Source organism: Helicoverpa zea, chromosome 20 (genome assembly GCF_022581195.2).
Source record: "Helicoverpa zea isolate HzStark_Cry1AcR chromosome 20, ilHelZeax1.1, whole genome shotgun sequence".
Taxonomy (NCBI): domain Eukaryota; kingdom Metazoa; phylum Arthropoda; class Insecta; order Lepidoptera; family Noctuidae; genus Helicoverpa; species Helicoverpa zea.
In genome coordinates, this window is record NC_061471.1 from 11,548,516 (window position 1) to 11,562,458 (window position 13,943).

The 13,943-nt window shown below is 38.8% G+C and overlaps 1 protein-coding gene and 1 long non-coding RNA gene across 7 annotated transcripts; both read left to right on the forward strand.

Moving 5' to 3' along the window:
- Positions 1-1,213: 1,213 nt before the first annotated feature.
- On the forward strand, positions 1,214-1,534 carry LOC124640202. The gene is made up of 2 exons (XR_006985539.1): positions 1,214-1,277; positions 1,396-1,534. It is a non-coding gene; the product is annotated as an uncharacterized LOC124640202 (long non-coding RNA).
- Positions 1,535-1,931: 397 nt separating this feature from the next.
- Positions 1,932-4,257, forward strand: LOC124640359 (mitochondrial intermembrane space import and assembly protein 40). 6 transcript variants are annotated; one of them, XM_047178096.1, is made up of 4 exons: positions 1,932-2,088; positions 2,510-2,801; positions 2,875-3,111; positions 3,881-4,257. In XM_047178096.1, the coding sequence occupies exons 3-4, from the start codon at positions 2,879-2,881 to the stop codon at positions 4,083-4,085; spliced, it is 438 nt and encodes a 145-aa protein (XP_047034052.1). In that variant the 5' UTR covers positions 1,932-2,088; positions 2,510-2,801; positions 2,875-2,878; the 3' UTR covers positions 4,086-4,257. The 6 variants fall into 6 exon arrangements, with proteins under 6 accessions (XP_047034052.1, XP_047034053.1, XP_047034054.1 ...); XM_047178097.1 differs by lacking the exon at positions 1,932-2,088 and adding an exon at positions 2,177-2,424 and having other exon boundaries at positions 2,510-2,791; XM_047178098.1 differs by lacking the exon at positions 1,932-2,088 and adding an exon at positions 2,177-2,424 and having other exon boundaries at positions 2,510-2,758.
- The last annotated feature ends 9,686 nt before the right edge of the window (positions 4,258-13,943 follow it).

Here is a 13,943-nt window from a genome sequence, read left to right on the forward strand (position 1 = left end):
GCCATAGACATAGTATAGTTAAGCCATAGACGTATTATTAATATTACACACTGACCTCTATATTTACCAATGGACCGTCTGTTCCGTACGTTTGACAGCATTTTTTTTTGTGCCCATTTGAAGCGCCAATATCGTCTAAGCGAGTGTCCACCATCGAGCTTAGAATTATAAGGAGACGCCGTGTTGTTATTGACGTATCTATAGTTATATAAATATGGGCGAAATATGAAACAAACTATGCAACATAGTTCTCTCTCACTCTTTCTAAGCAGATAATTATATTTGAAAACAGGGACAACAATATTTTTGTGGTTGCGTGAAATGGTGACATTTATTTTTGATATCCTCCTGTTTGTAGGTGCGTGCCATATCTGGTACATATGTCATGGTAGTTGTGCTGTCAAATAGGTGCTCTTCGTGACTTATTTTTGCTATTTTATAGAAAATCACTCGTGTTTACTTTTAAGACTTTACTATTTCAATAGTGAATTTATCAACGAGTATGCCTACGTGTTGTATCGTGAAGTGTGGTGCAAGTAAGCACAAAAATCAAGCTGGATTGTCTTTACACAGGTTAGTAACCAGTTTTTGCTAGATTCTACATAAACTAATTCACATTGAATAAAAAATATGTTACGGAAACATGAATTGATGGTGAAAGTACTAATATTTAAGTTTATTTCTGTATAAAAAGCTATATTTAGAAATAAATGTTGTTTACAATAACATATCATATTGGCATAGTGCTGTACAGTTGTCATAACTGTATCGATATAATATCCACTTTTATAATTCAGCTTTTACTAATTTTAACAACAGAAGTTACTGTTCCTAAGACACTGAGCCCTCAGAGTTGTGTATTATGTTGAATAGAACATCTCTATTTTGTTATTTACTTAAGTACTATCTTTTCATCGCGGTATTACTCGCGTTCCGATGGATCTAATTCCGTACCCGAACAGTAATAGCCTATGCCCACCGGGTAAAGTGTAGCTTTCAAATCGGTCAACTTGTTCCGGAGCCTATGCAATCCAAACAAATAATCAAAGTATAGATAAGTTCAAGTTTTGATGTTCTTTAATTAAAAAAACATTTTTTGCAGGTTTCCTATACGAAATGATTTAAGGACAAAATGGTTAGAAGCTATTGGTGAGGAAAATATTAATCCCAGACATAAATATTGGTTTGTCTGTTCGCTTCACTTTGAAGATAGTTGTTTTAATAGAACACTGGATATCTTAAGATTACGTGACAACTCTGTTCCCACATTATTTTTGGTAAGTCTTAAGATAGTTTTTTTTTTTTTTTTTTGTTAGACAAATCCTATGTAATTACATTATTAGTACAGTATATCTCTCCGTTCAATCGTTATTAAAGGAATATTCTTTTTTTCAGACACCCAAAGAAGGCCCCCAGGAGTCGTTGAATAGCTTGAAAACGATTGTAAATTATTGTATTTTTTTTAAGACAGTATCTACTTATGGCGTTTCTTGCGGATTCTTCTTCATAAGACCGAATCTTTGGCACCCTGCAACTAGTCTGACGTGAAAGAACTTTCATAGGGCTATTTGAAATAATAAATAATTACTTTGCCTGTTTTTTTTTTTTTTCAAAGGTGAAGAAATGACTCCTCCCATTTGGTTGATGTTGTTGAGGTTATTAGTATCAGTGAAGTTAATGTGATAGTTAGTTCTATGACGAAGAAATTATTTATACTAGGTTATTTATATGCACCCAGTAAGACTCGTACGTACTTCTAACTAGAATACAATATCGATATTTGTTGAATCCGGTAGTGGTACAACCCTAGTAATGGCAGCCATTTTATAAAGTTACTACTGCAGACTGTAGGTGTGCAGGTTTTTTTCGTGACATTTCCTGTCCCTATAGTTATATGTCAATGGTGTCCACAGAACTAATTTTGACGTATAATTTCAAATGGCTGTGAGAGAAGTGTTTGTTCATTGTTTCACTGTAAAATAATTTTAGTACCACGGACACTCGCTACGTCTAACAGCGCCAAAATGGCGATTATCAAACGGGCACAAAAGCACGTTGACAGCAGCTGGTCCAGTGGTAAATATAGAGGTCAGTGATATTACATCTATGAGTAAGGCACAATGACCTTATATTTTTTGTCTTACAACATTTTCGCTGGCTAGTGCTCGGCTGATGTTGTCACTGTTTGACACATGATAGTTATGACATCAGTCAGTGAAACTTAAATTCAATTCTAACCTCACAATTTTAAGTGCAGGTCTAAATAAAAAACAATTTTAATTTAGTAAATCAAAGTGTTTTTATTTATATTCAGACAGAGAATTCTGATTTATATAAGCACGCTCGATATTTTCTATTGATCACTCATAATTTCTTCATAGTAGGTATTTTGATGAGCGCACAATATTTTTACTTGGAGATCTCGTGAGTAACAAAAGTGCAACATTGCGTAATATATAATCCGAACTGAGGGAACATTAGAAATGAGGGATGTTATATCGGCGTTCAGGTGCGGTGAAGAGCTGAGCCGGTTATCGGTGCGCAGCGGCGTCGAGGAAGCTGTCAAGAGTGTGTTCGGCGAGTGTGGCGCCGCCAGCCTGCGCGTGGACGTGCTGAGCGCCGCCGCCGGGGTCGCGCTGCTCCGCGTGCCCGCCGCCCAGCTACGCCGCGTGCGCGCCGCGCTGCTGCTGCACGCGCGTCCGCGCTTCTCGTCCGTCTGTGCCGCGCCCGCGCTCCTCGCGCTGCTCTGACCACTCAAGTCACGGCATTGTTTTCTTGAATACCAATACTAGTATACCACTGTAAATTTCAACATGTCTTTTACTAAATAAATTCTAATAATGATTTTATATAAAATATTGATTATTTTCGTAGGGCAATGGCGACTCGGTCGGTGCTGTCCTCCGGGCTGGACGGTAAGGATGTGGTGATCGTGGCGACGCGTGAGGAACTGGCGACGCCCAGCAAGGTGAGCCTGCCGGAGCCGGAGCCCGCGCCGGGTCTCATTCTGCCAGACGGCTCCATCAACTGGGGCTGCCCCTGCCTGGGCGGCATGGCCACTGGGCCCTGCGGCACACAGTTCAGGGAAGCATTCTCCTGCTTCCACTACAGGTTGGTCCCCCTATGTAATTGTGATGGTTTGAAGCATGCAAAAAGTTGTGGTGGCCTAGTGGGTAAAGAACCAACCTCTTAAGTATGAGGGGCATGGGTTGGTTTCAGGGAAGTACCAATGCAACTTGTCTAAGTTTGTAAGTACTTTATAAGTATATCTTAGGCCTCAATGACTGTGTTTCGGATAGCATGTTGTACTGTAGGTCCTGGCTATCATTGAACATCCTTGGCAGTCGTTACGGGTATTCAGAAGCCAGTAAGTCTGACAGCTGCAGTCTAACCAAGGGGTATTGGTTAGACTGGTGTCATTGTTAAGAGTTTTGGTATTTTTGTGTAAACCATTCTACTGATTAGATATTGTACCCACTATATTTTTCTTTAGAAATAATAGTGATGACACGTGGATAGCGTATTATGTATTTCACTGCCTCCTTGGTCTAGTGGTTGCAAGTGCGGCTACTGTGCTCGAGGTCTCGGGTTCGATTCCGAAATTGCTTTGTGGGTTTTTTTAAACTTTCACAAAACAGCCCGTAGTCTGGAAGTTGGTGATTGATTCATCCGTGCATCGGAGAGCACGTAAATGTCGGTCCTGCCTGATCTCTTTCCGGTCGTGTCGGATTGCTGTCCGATCGGGTCATGTGAGTGATGGAATAGGGGGTGCACTTATGAATGCGCAAATGTTTGTGTACTATAATATGTCCTGCGAAGCTGGCTGATCGCCTTAAAATGTGACGCCATTATATGTATGGAATGGTTATGTGCGTTGCAGTGACGCGGATCCCAAGGGCAGCGACTGCTACGAGAAATTTAGCGTGATGCAGGAGTGCATGTCGCACTACCCCGAGCTGTACGGCAAAGACGAGGACGACGAGCTCGCCGCCGCCATCGACTCCGCCGCCGACGCCGACAAGCCCGAGCCCGCCGCCGAGCGAGCCGCCCCCGCCGCCGCCGCGCCCGCCGGGGACGCGCGCTAGCCGCCTCCTGGCTTTGTTCTACTGCAAACGGACACACGATTAGTGAATGTGTTTGTCGCTTATTTAGTTGGTGTGGTAGTCTGGTCAAAATAGTCATAACAAAAATTCCTGGAAAGCCAAATTTTGGTAGAGAGCTTGAGTTTACCATTATAAATAAAATATTTAAAAAATACCCATCGATCCCATGTGTACGTCAAAAGTACTCGAGGTCAAAAGTCAAAAGGACCATGAGTCAAATTGGGCTCATTGTCCAACAGAGTTATAGCATATGCCGTTGTGAAGGTTTTTGTTTGTACTAAAATTGTTACTTTGGGCACTACCTTCAATTCCATGGCAAAAAAAAGATATGCACCTAAATAGGTTTACATATTACATAGGTATACATTCTGGTTAACAGAAACGAAATGGGTCGAGATGCCATCGCTCAGTATTACTGCTCGTGTCTAACAGGTAGACGCTCAGTAGGAAGTTGTGCTCATATCATTTCAATAATATGGTGTCTGGGGTTAGGCAGGCACTCACAATTTAATCCACCGGCAGGATATTTAGATGACATTATTATTGATATTGATTGAAATGTTAAAAAAAATAATTTTAACTGTTAGCAGCTGTTTTATTTTTTATGTATACATTAAACCTGGAATTAAAACTAGTTAAAGGTGTTCAATAACAAAACCTACACTGCCATAACAGCACTACTTTTTGCAGAATATTAGTTTATTTATGGTCGGAGAAAAATATTTATAGCAAAATAACCCCATGGATTCTTCGCAAAAATGAGTTTAAATCTTTATATTTAGTGCTTTACAAGTATATTCAAAGAGGTCTCATCTCTGTTGGTGGGTGAGCCCAGGCTTCATACATTTTTGTCCATGGTCCTTTGATGTGTTTTATATTTTTCCCGAAAACGGTAAGTTTTATTAAAATAAAAAAAAACAGACCAAAGTTGTTTCTTAGAATTCTCTACAAAATGGTTTTTTGATTTATTTCCAAAGAGTTACCAATCGTGAGAAATCGCTATTCTAAGAGTCACATTGTACATGACATGCACAATTACACACAGTACCATGCTACTTGTGAGGTAGTGTACCGTTCATTCTGACGGACACTACTCGGCGCGGTACCCGACCTCGAAGGGTTTTGGCAGCTCGTAACCACTGCTACAACCGAAAGATATGCAATTGACAGCAAGAAACCACCGTTTTGGAACTCGTCATAACAAGACGGTCACCCAGTCACAGCCCAACCCCGCTGACCCTTGCTTATCCACAAGCATAACCAGACTAATAAAACAATAAAAATCAGTTATGTAATACATGAAAAAGGCTGTAGCTCTTGAAATACAATCAGTATTTAGTATATCTACATGTGGGCTGGATTTTTACTATTTTATCGATCTAAAAACAATCAATCTTGATAATCTGACACCAAACTTTTAAGTCTGAAATGAACAGTCTGCCTTGGTGTGCGTTCGCGCAGCGGAATGTTGTTGAATTTAAAGATTTTAATTATGCAGATAATTAGTGTAAGACGTCCTATAATTGTGTATGGTAAATAAAAATTTGTGTATGCAGCCATTGTGGGAGAAATTCACCAAAAACAGATTCCGCTGGGCGAACGTTGGCGAACGTTGTCCTGGCGGAACTTTTTTTAATCCATAGACTTTAGAAGAAAAGAGATGTGTCCGAAAATTAGTGTGTATTTGTGTATAATTGATTACGTATGAATGAAATCAGTGCATGCATAAACTTCGGAGAAATTCAAGTTTCCGCTACGCGAACGTTTGGCCATTAGCTAGTTTTCATATAAAGCGCTTACATAGAGAGCTGTAGATTTTTACATACGTTGTTTTGAATTTGTTTATATTTGTTTAAAAAACAGATTTAGAAAAAGTCGTAGGGTTTAAAAGATAAAAATATAAACGTAAAATACACTTATTAGGTCTTAGTTCTTAAAGTATGCAGTTTGGGGTCTAGATTTTCACGTTTACACAAACCTTGTAAGTGTCTCCAACATGTTGCCAAGTATCAATGATGTTCCGTTAGTAATTAAAAACTTATAGGATATTTTACCATGAATAGATCACTGTTTACAAAGCAGTCGAATATCACGACGTTCTAAAGGAATTGCATGGTAAAATGTATGCCAATAATTAGTTTAATCATTCAACTATTCACTTGCAAAATTTCATGTCATTAAATTCAGTAATTATATAAAGAAAGACAATTATAATACTGACGGAGCATCGAAAACCTACATAATCCGACCAAGTTCGGATAGCTACAAAAAAGCGGCCGTGCCATATGTCTAAGAAACGTTCTTAACTTGGAAGGTTAGTATATTTATTAATATGGTACAGTTGCGTACACAAGCTTTAGGAAAAAACAAAACAATTGCATTTCTTGAATGAAAAATATTTTTTTAATAATAACGCCACTATCTACGACATTTTAGTTAAAATACGTAACGTTTATTAACGTTATTTTTAATCACGTAGTTAAGTAATTTATGTAAGTAATAATAATAAAAATATGCCCCGCAGGGCATCTGAGGCGGATGACGGGGAGTAGCGACCCCGCGGAGCTATATATCCGAGTGCTCCAGGGAGAGTATACTGTCCCCCATCTCCGGCCTGCCGGAGTGAAGCATGACGGGGGATAGGTCTCCCGCCTCTTGGCTTGCCTTCATCGGCCGGTCAGAGTGGAGTCGCTAGAGCAGGGTTAACAGCCCACTCGGAGGGTAGGTGCCTCGTGGTAAGTGGCGAGTGGGCCGGTGATGCTGGACCCACAGGGAGCGCGTGATCTGCGTTTAAAGTCCGCCGAGGTATCCTCACCCTTCAGCCGCTTATGTACCTGTTGCCCTCTTGTTGCGATTTAGCGACTGATCCCCGGGGGCCCAGTAAGTGAGTTGGCGAGTCTCCACCTGCCATTTTTACGTGTATTTATTACATTGTTATCGGCAGGTGCCATAGTTCCCGTAGTTTCCCCATTCCTAGTCCACTAGCATCCCATCACAATAGCCCAAGTAGTTTTCATCCATAGTTAGCAATAGTTTAGCACAGAACCGGGGATTGTCCTTGGGTACATTTCTATAGTGTATACAGGGATAATCGTCGGTTTTGTGTCACCATTTCATTAAAGTTGTCTCAAAAGGGCTTCAGCGTGTTGGCTTCGGCCCCACGTTCGCCTCCCAAAAATCCGGGACTCTATAGTCCCGAGGTCTGGTAGAGACATACAAAATAAAAATATTTTTGTACACGGATATTTAAATAGAGAAGTACTTGTTAATTGAAGATTTATTTTTATCGTAGATAGTGGCATTATTATTAAAAAAATATTTTTCAATCAAGAAATACAATTGTTTTATTTTTTCCTAACGCTTGTGTACGCAACTGTACCATATTAAAAAATACTAACCTACCAAGTTAAGAACGTTGCTTAGACATGTGGCACGGTCGCTTTTTTGTAGCTATCCGAACTTGGTCGGATTATGTAGGGTTTCGATGCTCCGTCAGTATTATAATTGTCTTTCTTTAATTACTGAATTTAATGACATGAAATTTTGCAAGTGAATAGTTGAATGATTAAACTAATTATTGGCATACATTTTACCATGCAATTCCTTTAGAACGTCGTGATATTCGACTGCTTTGTAAACAGTGATCTACTCATGGTAAAATATCCTATAACTTTTTAATTACTAACGGAACATCATTGATACTTGGCAACATGTTGGAGACACTTACAAGGTTTGTGTAAACGTGAAAATCTAGACCCCAAACTGCATACTTTAAGAACTAAGACCTAATAAGTGTATTTTACGTTTATATTTTTATCTTTTAAACCCTACGACTTTTTCTAAATCTGTTTTTTAAACAAATATAAACAAATTCAAAACAACGTATGTAAAAATCTACAGCTCTCTATGTAAGCGCTTTATATGAAAACTAGCTAATGGCCAAACGTTCGCGTAGCGGAAACTTGAATTTCTCAGAAGTTTATGCATGCACTGATTTCATTCATACATAATCAATTATACACAAATACACACTAATTTTCGGACACATCTCTTTTCTTCTAAAGTCTATGGATTAAAAAAAGTTCCGCCAGAACAACGTTCGCCAACGTTCGCCCAGCAGAATCTGTTTTTGGTGAATTTCTCCACAATGGCTGCATACACAAATTTTTATTTACCATACACAATTATAGGACGTCTTACACTAATTATCTGCATAATTAAAATCTTTAAATTCAACAACATTCCGCTGCGCGAACGCACACTCTGCCTTGAGCAAGCATGGTGATAAACGCTCATTTCTTCTTGGTATGAGAAGAAACATTAAAATTAGTAGTCCCAGCTGTTATTTAATAAGTACGCATATCCATTAGAACAGAACCATTATCACTAAAAGAAACTACGCATAGAGCTTTTAACCAATCAACGTACTCCTTGTCTTTGTCGGATGATTTAACGGCAAGACGCCGTAAATTAATCAACTTACTAAAATACCTACATTAAATAAAAGGGTTATGGCTGATAAAAAGGTGAAGGAAAACTGTGTGTGGCAGAAAAAAGGTGATGAATGTCAGAGTGGCTGGGCTTTCAGTTGGATGCCACGGCATGCCACTGCACGCCGCGGGATACCACTGCACAATCTGCCATGCCATGCCGTGCCACGCCGGCAGTGGACGCCGGCCCTAATGCTCAATCCTTCTCCGTGTGCGAGGAGGCCTGTGCCCAGCAGTGGAACGATAAAAAAAGTGCGGCCAAGTGCGAGTCGGACTCTCGCGCAGGTTCCGTACCATCCAAACTAACATTACAAGCTTTTATTTAACTTGCAATGTATGTATGTAACTATGTGTGTTCGGGTGGAATTTTACAACTCAATTTTAAGGCACTTGCCCTCAACCGATTGAGCTGAAATTTTGCATACATGTTTGGTTTGGATGACAATGCATGTTAAGCTTTGTGACGTCATCCTAAATCCAACTTGGCTTAATAAACAAGATGGCGGACTCGTAATTTTTAGGGTACCTATACAAGATGGGTATCAAATGAAAGGGATTTACAAGTAGAACACATTGCACTTTACGAAATAAAAATCCAAGATGGCCGCCGCTACAAAATGGTGAATAACCTATTTTTTTCAATCCCATCCGGGTATCCAATGACAGGGCTTGACAAGTAGAATAAAGGGCACTTTACCAAATCAAAGTCTAAGATGACCGCCGCTACAGAATTGCAGATAACTTTTATATATAAAACTAAAAAGTATAAAATAAATTGAGGTAAAAAATCATTAAAAACAAGCTTTTATTTAAATGCGCTAAAAATAAAAAAATAGTTATTTGTTATACAAGAGTGCAAAGTTGCTTTTTAACCGCGGGCTCAATTTTGATGACCGAGCTAGCGAAGGATTTTAAAATTGAAACACGAGCGTAGCGAGTGTTTCAATAATTAGAATCCTGAGCGATAGCGAGGGAATCAAAAGAGCACAAGGTGAAAAATCTTTGCACTCGAGTGCAACACGTAACTTTTCATCCCACCTCATCGAGGAAATTACTAAATGCAAAAAAACAAAATGGCGCGCACATACGAGTATCAAATTAAAAAGACGTACCTATTAAAGTTAACATATTTGAAAACTCACTTTAAAAATGAAACGACGTTAAAAATCTGTGTAAAAACAATAATAAAAAATACTTAATTAATTGAATAATTATTTTAAGCAGTATTTTATTTATTTAATATGTATTTGTTTGAAAAGTCTTATCAAGATTGTCACAAATGGAGTATTGCACACGATGTTCTAAATTCAAATCACTTTGCCGCTCTAGAGGATAAAAACGACTTTTGCGCTCAGATATCAAAGGGTAAAACTACTCTTTCCGAGATGGTGGGATGAAAAATCTTTTACTAAATATACTATAATATACATACATAATATACTATAATAAACCAGATATAATATACTATATTGGTACAAACATTTATTTTATTCTAGTTTTCAGTATTTGTTGTTATAGCGGTAACAGAAATACATCATCTGTGAAAATTTCAACTCTCTAACTATCACGGTTCATGAGATACAGCCTGGTGACAGACGGACGGGCGGACGGACGGACAGAGGAGCGAAAATAATAGGGTCCCGTTTTACCCTTTGGGTACGGAACCCTAAACAGTAAATAGTAAATTTCAACTGCCGTTTATTATTTTCCGAAAGTTTATCAATTTTCTAGGTAATTTAATTTACTAATTTACTCTTAGTTAGAATTTTAAGATTTATAACTTTCCTGAAGTGTTTTTTTGATAATACGTACCGTTTTCGAAAAAAAAACACAAAAACGTAAAAATTTTACTTTTGACCTCGAAAAACTTTTGACGCACACATGGGAGCGATGGGGACTTCCAATATTTTATTCGGAATGGTAACCCAACCCCTCCACCAAAAGGCTTTCCGGGAAATATTGTTATTAAACCACTATTTTTATGCCTAAACTGACTATACTACCGGACTATGGCTCATAGTTTGTCGGTTATTGGTAATTTAGTTTGAGAATTAATACACTCGTGTTGTGTAGATCGTTTAATAAACTATTATTACGATTTAGTGGTTTATTTGTTAAAAACTTTATACAAGAGGTATGGATGACCCCCTCCGACCCGTAGTAGGGATCAGTTTAATTGACGTAAGTTTTTAACCCCCGACGCAAAAACGACGGGGTGTTATAAGTTTGACGTGTCTGTGTGTGTGTGTGTGTGTGTGTGTGTATGTGGCATCGTAGCTCCCAAACGGATGATCCGATTGTAATGCGGTTTTTTTTGTTTGAAAGGAATGTCATTCGGGAGTGTTCTTAGCTACCTATGTTTGGTGGAAATCGATTCAGGTCTTCAAGGTCATCAGCTCGTTTGTTAGGTGTGATAGGAATGTTACACGCTCAGTTTACTTGCAAGCATATGTGGGATCTGAAATTTGAAATACTAATGTCTTCTGGAACCACTGAGCTGGTCTGCTGTTAGGACACGAAGATAGGAGACGTAACCCTGAACTGCCTCTTAGTAAACCCATCGAGTTTGGGCTCGTTGAATTTGTATTGACGAGTTCTCTTCATGTTTTTGATTGACGAGAACCTGATGCTGGAAATGGGATGTGGCGGATGAAACCCTGGAATGCCGGAATGAAACGGATAAACCGATTTATATTTTTGCTTAAAATCTAGAATGACCAAAGGTTAATCTTTGTTGTTTCTCAATCTGTGCAATTCTCCCAGAGCCAGTTTGTCATGAGGATTGTTAAACAGCATCTTTTGGCCGAGATCGCATATAGCGACCCCATCTTAAAATAAAAGAAATTAAATGAAAAAAGGAAAAATTGAGGAGCTCCTTCAAAAAGCATGAAATAAAATTAAATTATAAATTTAAAAAAACCCCCGACCCAAAAAAAGCACGCAATTATTATGACAAAAGGTTAAAAACGCTAAACCCTATAAAAAACAAAAAATAACTTTTAACACTACGTAAGTACCAACTAAAGCATGTCAGACTAAACTAAATTTTGACGTGTCGGGGGACCGCTTTTTACCTTTAAAAATACTTACATAAATCAAATGATACCTACCTAATTACAACATTCGTATAAAAAAAACACGTATCTAAACAAAATTATATAAAAAAGTTATAAGAAGTATATGTAATGTAGTAGTATATAATAACTTCTAATGTTAGGCTAATAAATTAGAGCGGTCCCCCGACACGACAAAATTTAGTTTTATAGGGTTTAGCGTTTTTAACCTTTTGTCATAATAATTGCGTGCTTTTTTTGGGTCGGGGGTTTTTTTAAATTTATAATTTAATTTTAGTCGAAGACTTTCTCGCAACAAGGAAACGGGTAGCGGAAAATATGCAAGAAATGGCAAGAAACAAGACACTTAGGCCTCTGCCACAGATTACTAAATAGTTACTACGTCCTCTGCCTCGAATCTCGCGGGCAGCGGGGCGGGGCGGCGTCGGCGGCGCGGGAGCGGAGCGGCAACGCATACCTGTTCTCCAAACTAGCGGCACTAGCGGGCAGATCGCGCGGCACTATAGCGGTGTAGTGTTGTGTTCGTGGTTGTGTTGTCGAGATATTGTTTTTATTCGCGAACGAAATGTCTGAAAAACAGCGACATCTTTTTGATTCAAATTTATTCCTAACGCTCGATTTATTGTGGGCAAAAGAAGATTTATTTCTTCCCATAATTGGTTAAGTCTTCTTCTATTTTTATGGCTCACATCTTTGCTATTCCATATTGGTGTCCTCTCAAAGATTGCCGAAATAATTAGCTCTTGCACGTCCGGAGACATTTTGATAATACGTCACAAAAAAATGTACAACACTATACCTACAATGCAGACGCGCAACGCCGGCGGGCGGTCACCACTTGACTGGAGCGCACCGCTCGTTGCCCGCTCCTGCGCCGCTCCTGCACCGCTGTATTCGAGGGCCGGTCCATTTGATTATACGCGTAAGATCCTGCCGCTCCCGCGCCGCCGCCGCTGCCGCCCCGCTGCCCGCAAAATTCGAGGCAGAGGCCTTAGGGTGACATCAGACGGAACGGTCACGCGGTCAAGCGCTCAATCGGTCTATTTTGCGTTCCTTGTGTTACGTTACATAGATATGCTCGCTCACACAGGAGGCATTCCGACCGCGTCGGTCAAGTAGAAGTAGTAGTAGTAGTTGAGCTCGATCGCAGAACGCTCGACCGCGTGACCGCTCTCTGTCTGATAGATCACTTGCTACTCAATATAATATATTAACTACATATTAATATATCTAAGAAATGCTACATCATTTCAAAGCCTAAAATAAGATAATACTTCCGCACTGTTAGACGGGAAAACTCCGGGAAAGTTTTAAAAAAAACAATTTTCACTTAATATTCTATATTAGGCAATTACTTTGTTACACTGAACTAGAACTAAAGACATGTTTTGGAAATAGAACTAGCACGCTTAAGATGATGTGCTCGCGACGGGATCTAGAAGGAGACTGAGGTTAGAGAGAGCTAGCATGACTCAATGACAAAAGTGCTGATGAGGCACTTTTGTGACGAAGAGGGGTTAACTGCTGATTATAAGGGGATTTTTGTAAATTAATCGTTTAAGGGTACATTGGGCAATCGTAACAGCCCCCCGATTTAGAGTAAACTATACGTTCTAAAGTGTAGTTTACGGGAAATGAGAGAATATTGGGATTATCCAATTCTAAGAGCTGGGGCCGGTATACTTTGGGCAATTTCGATTTCGACGTCAGCTAGTTCGGGGTTGTTATTGTTTCCCCTATTATTTCGATTAAAGGGATGTAATTTCTTAAGCGTGTCAGTTTTACATATTTTATATAAAAGATACAAAGTTATCAAAATTAAAGTTATAATAATTATAACGGAATAATAGTTACCATATTGGACAATATGAGGATTTACCGGTTTTTCAATAATTCTGTCTAAGTTCTTTAACATTTCGGGATTATAAGCAACAGAGTCTAAGTTTACATTTTTCAAAGAAATAGGAGGTAAATTAGGTATCATGTTATTAAAACTTAATCTATTACAACATGAGTCGTTAATTATATTTAGGTTTGTCTCAATAGGTTTTAGTAGGATATTAACATTATCCTGAGAAATCAATTGCGTGTCCTTACAATATGCTACACAACCTTGGGGTAAGTATAATATACCGCTACCACTTATGTCTATTTCAGTGAGTTGGTTTACATTATTACATTCAATATTTAATTTGGATTTTTCTGACATTACATATAACCATTTATTATTTTGCAGGGTTTGCCAGATATTGACTTGGCCATGGAAAAATTTGGTT

Coding starts and splice junctions, on each gene's coding strand:
- LOC124640359 (XM_047178096.1), top strand. CDS start 2,879: ATGGCGACTCGGTCGGTGCTGTCCTCCGGGCTGGACGGTAAGGATGTG. Junction 3,112..3,880: donor TTCTCCTGCTTCCACTACAG/GTTGGTCCCCCT, acceptor TGTGCGTTGCAG/TGACGCGGATCCCAAGGGCA.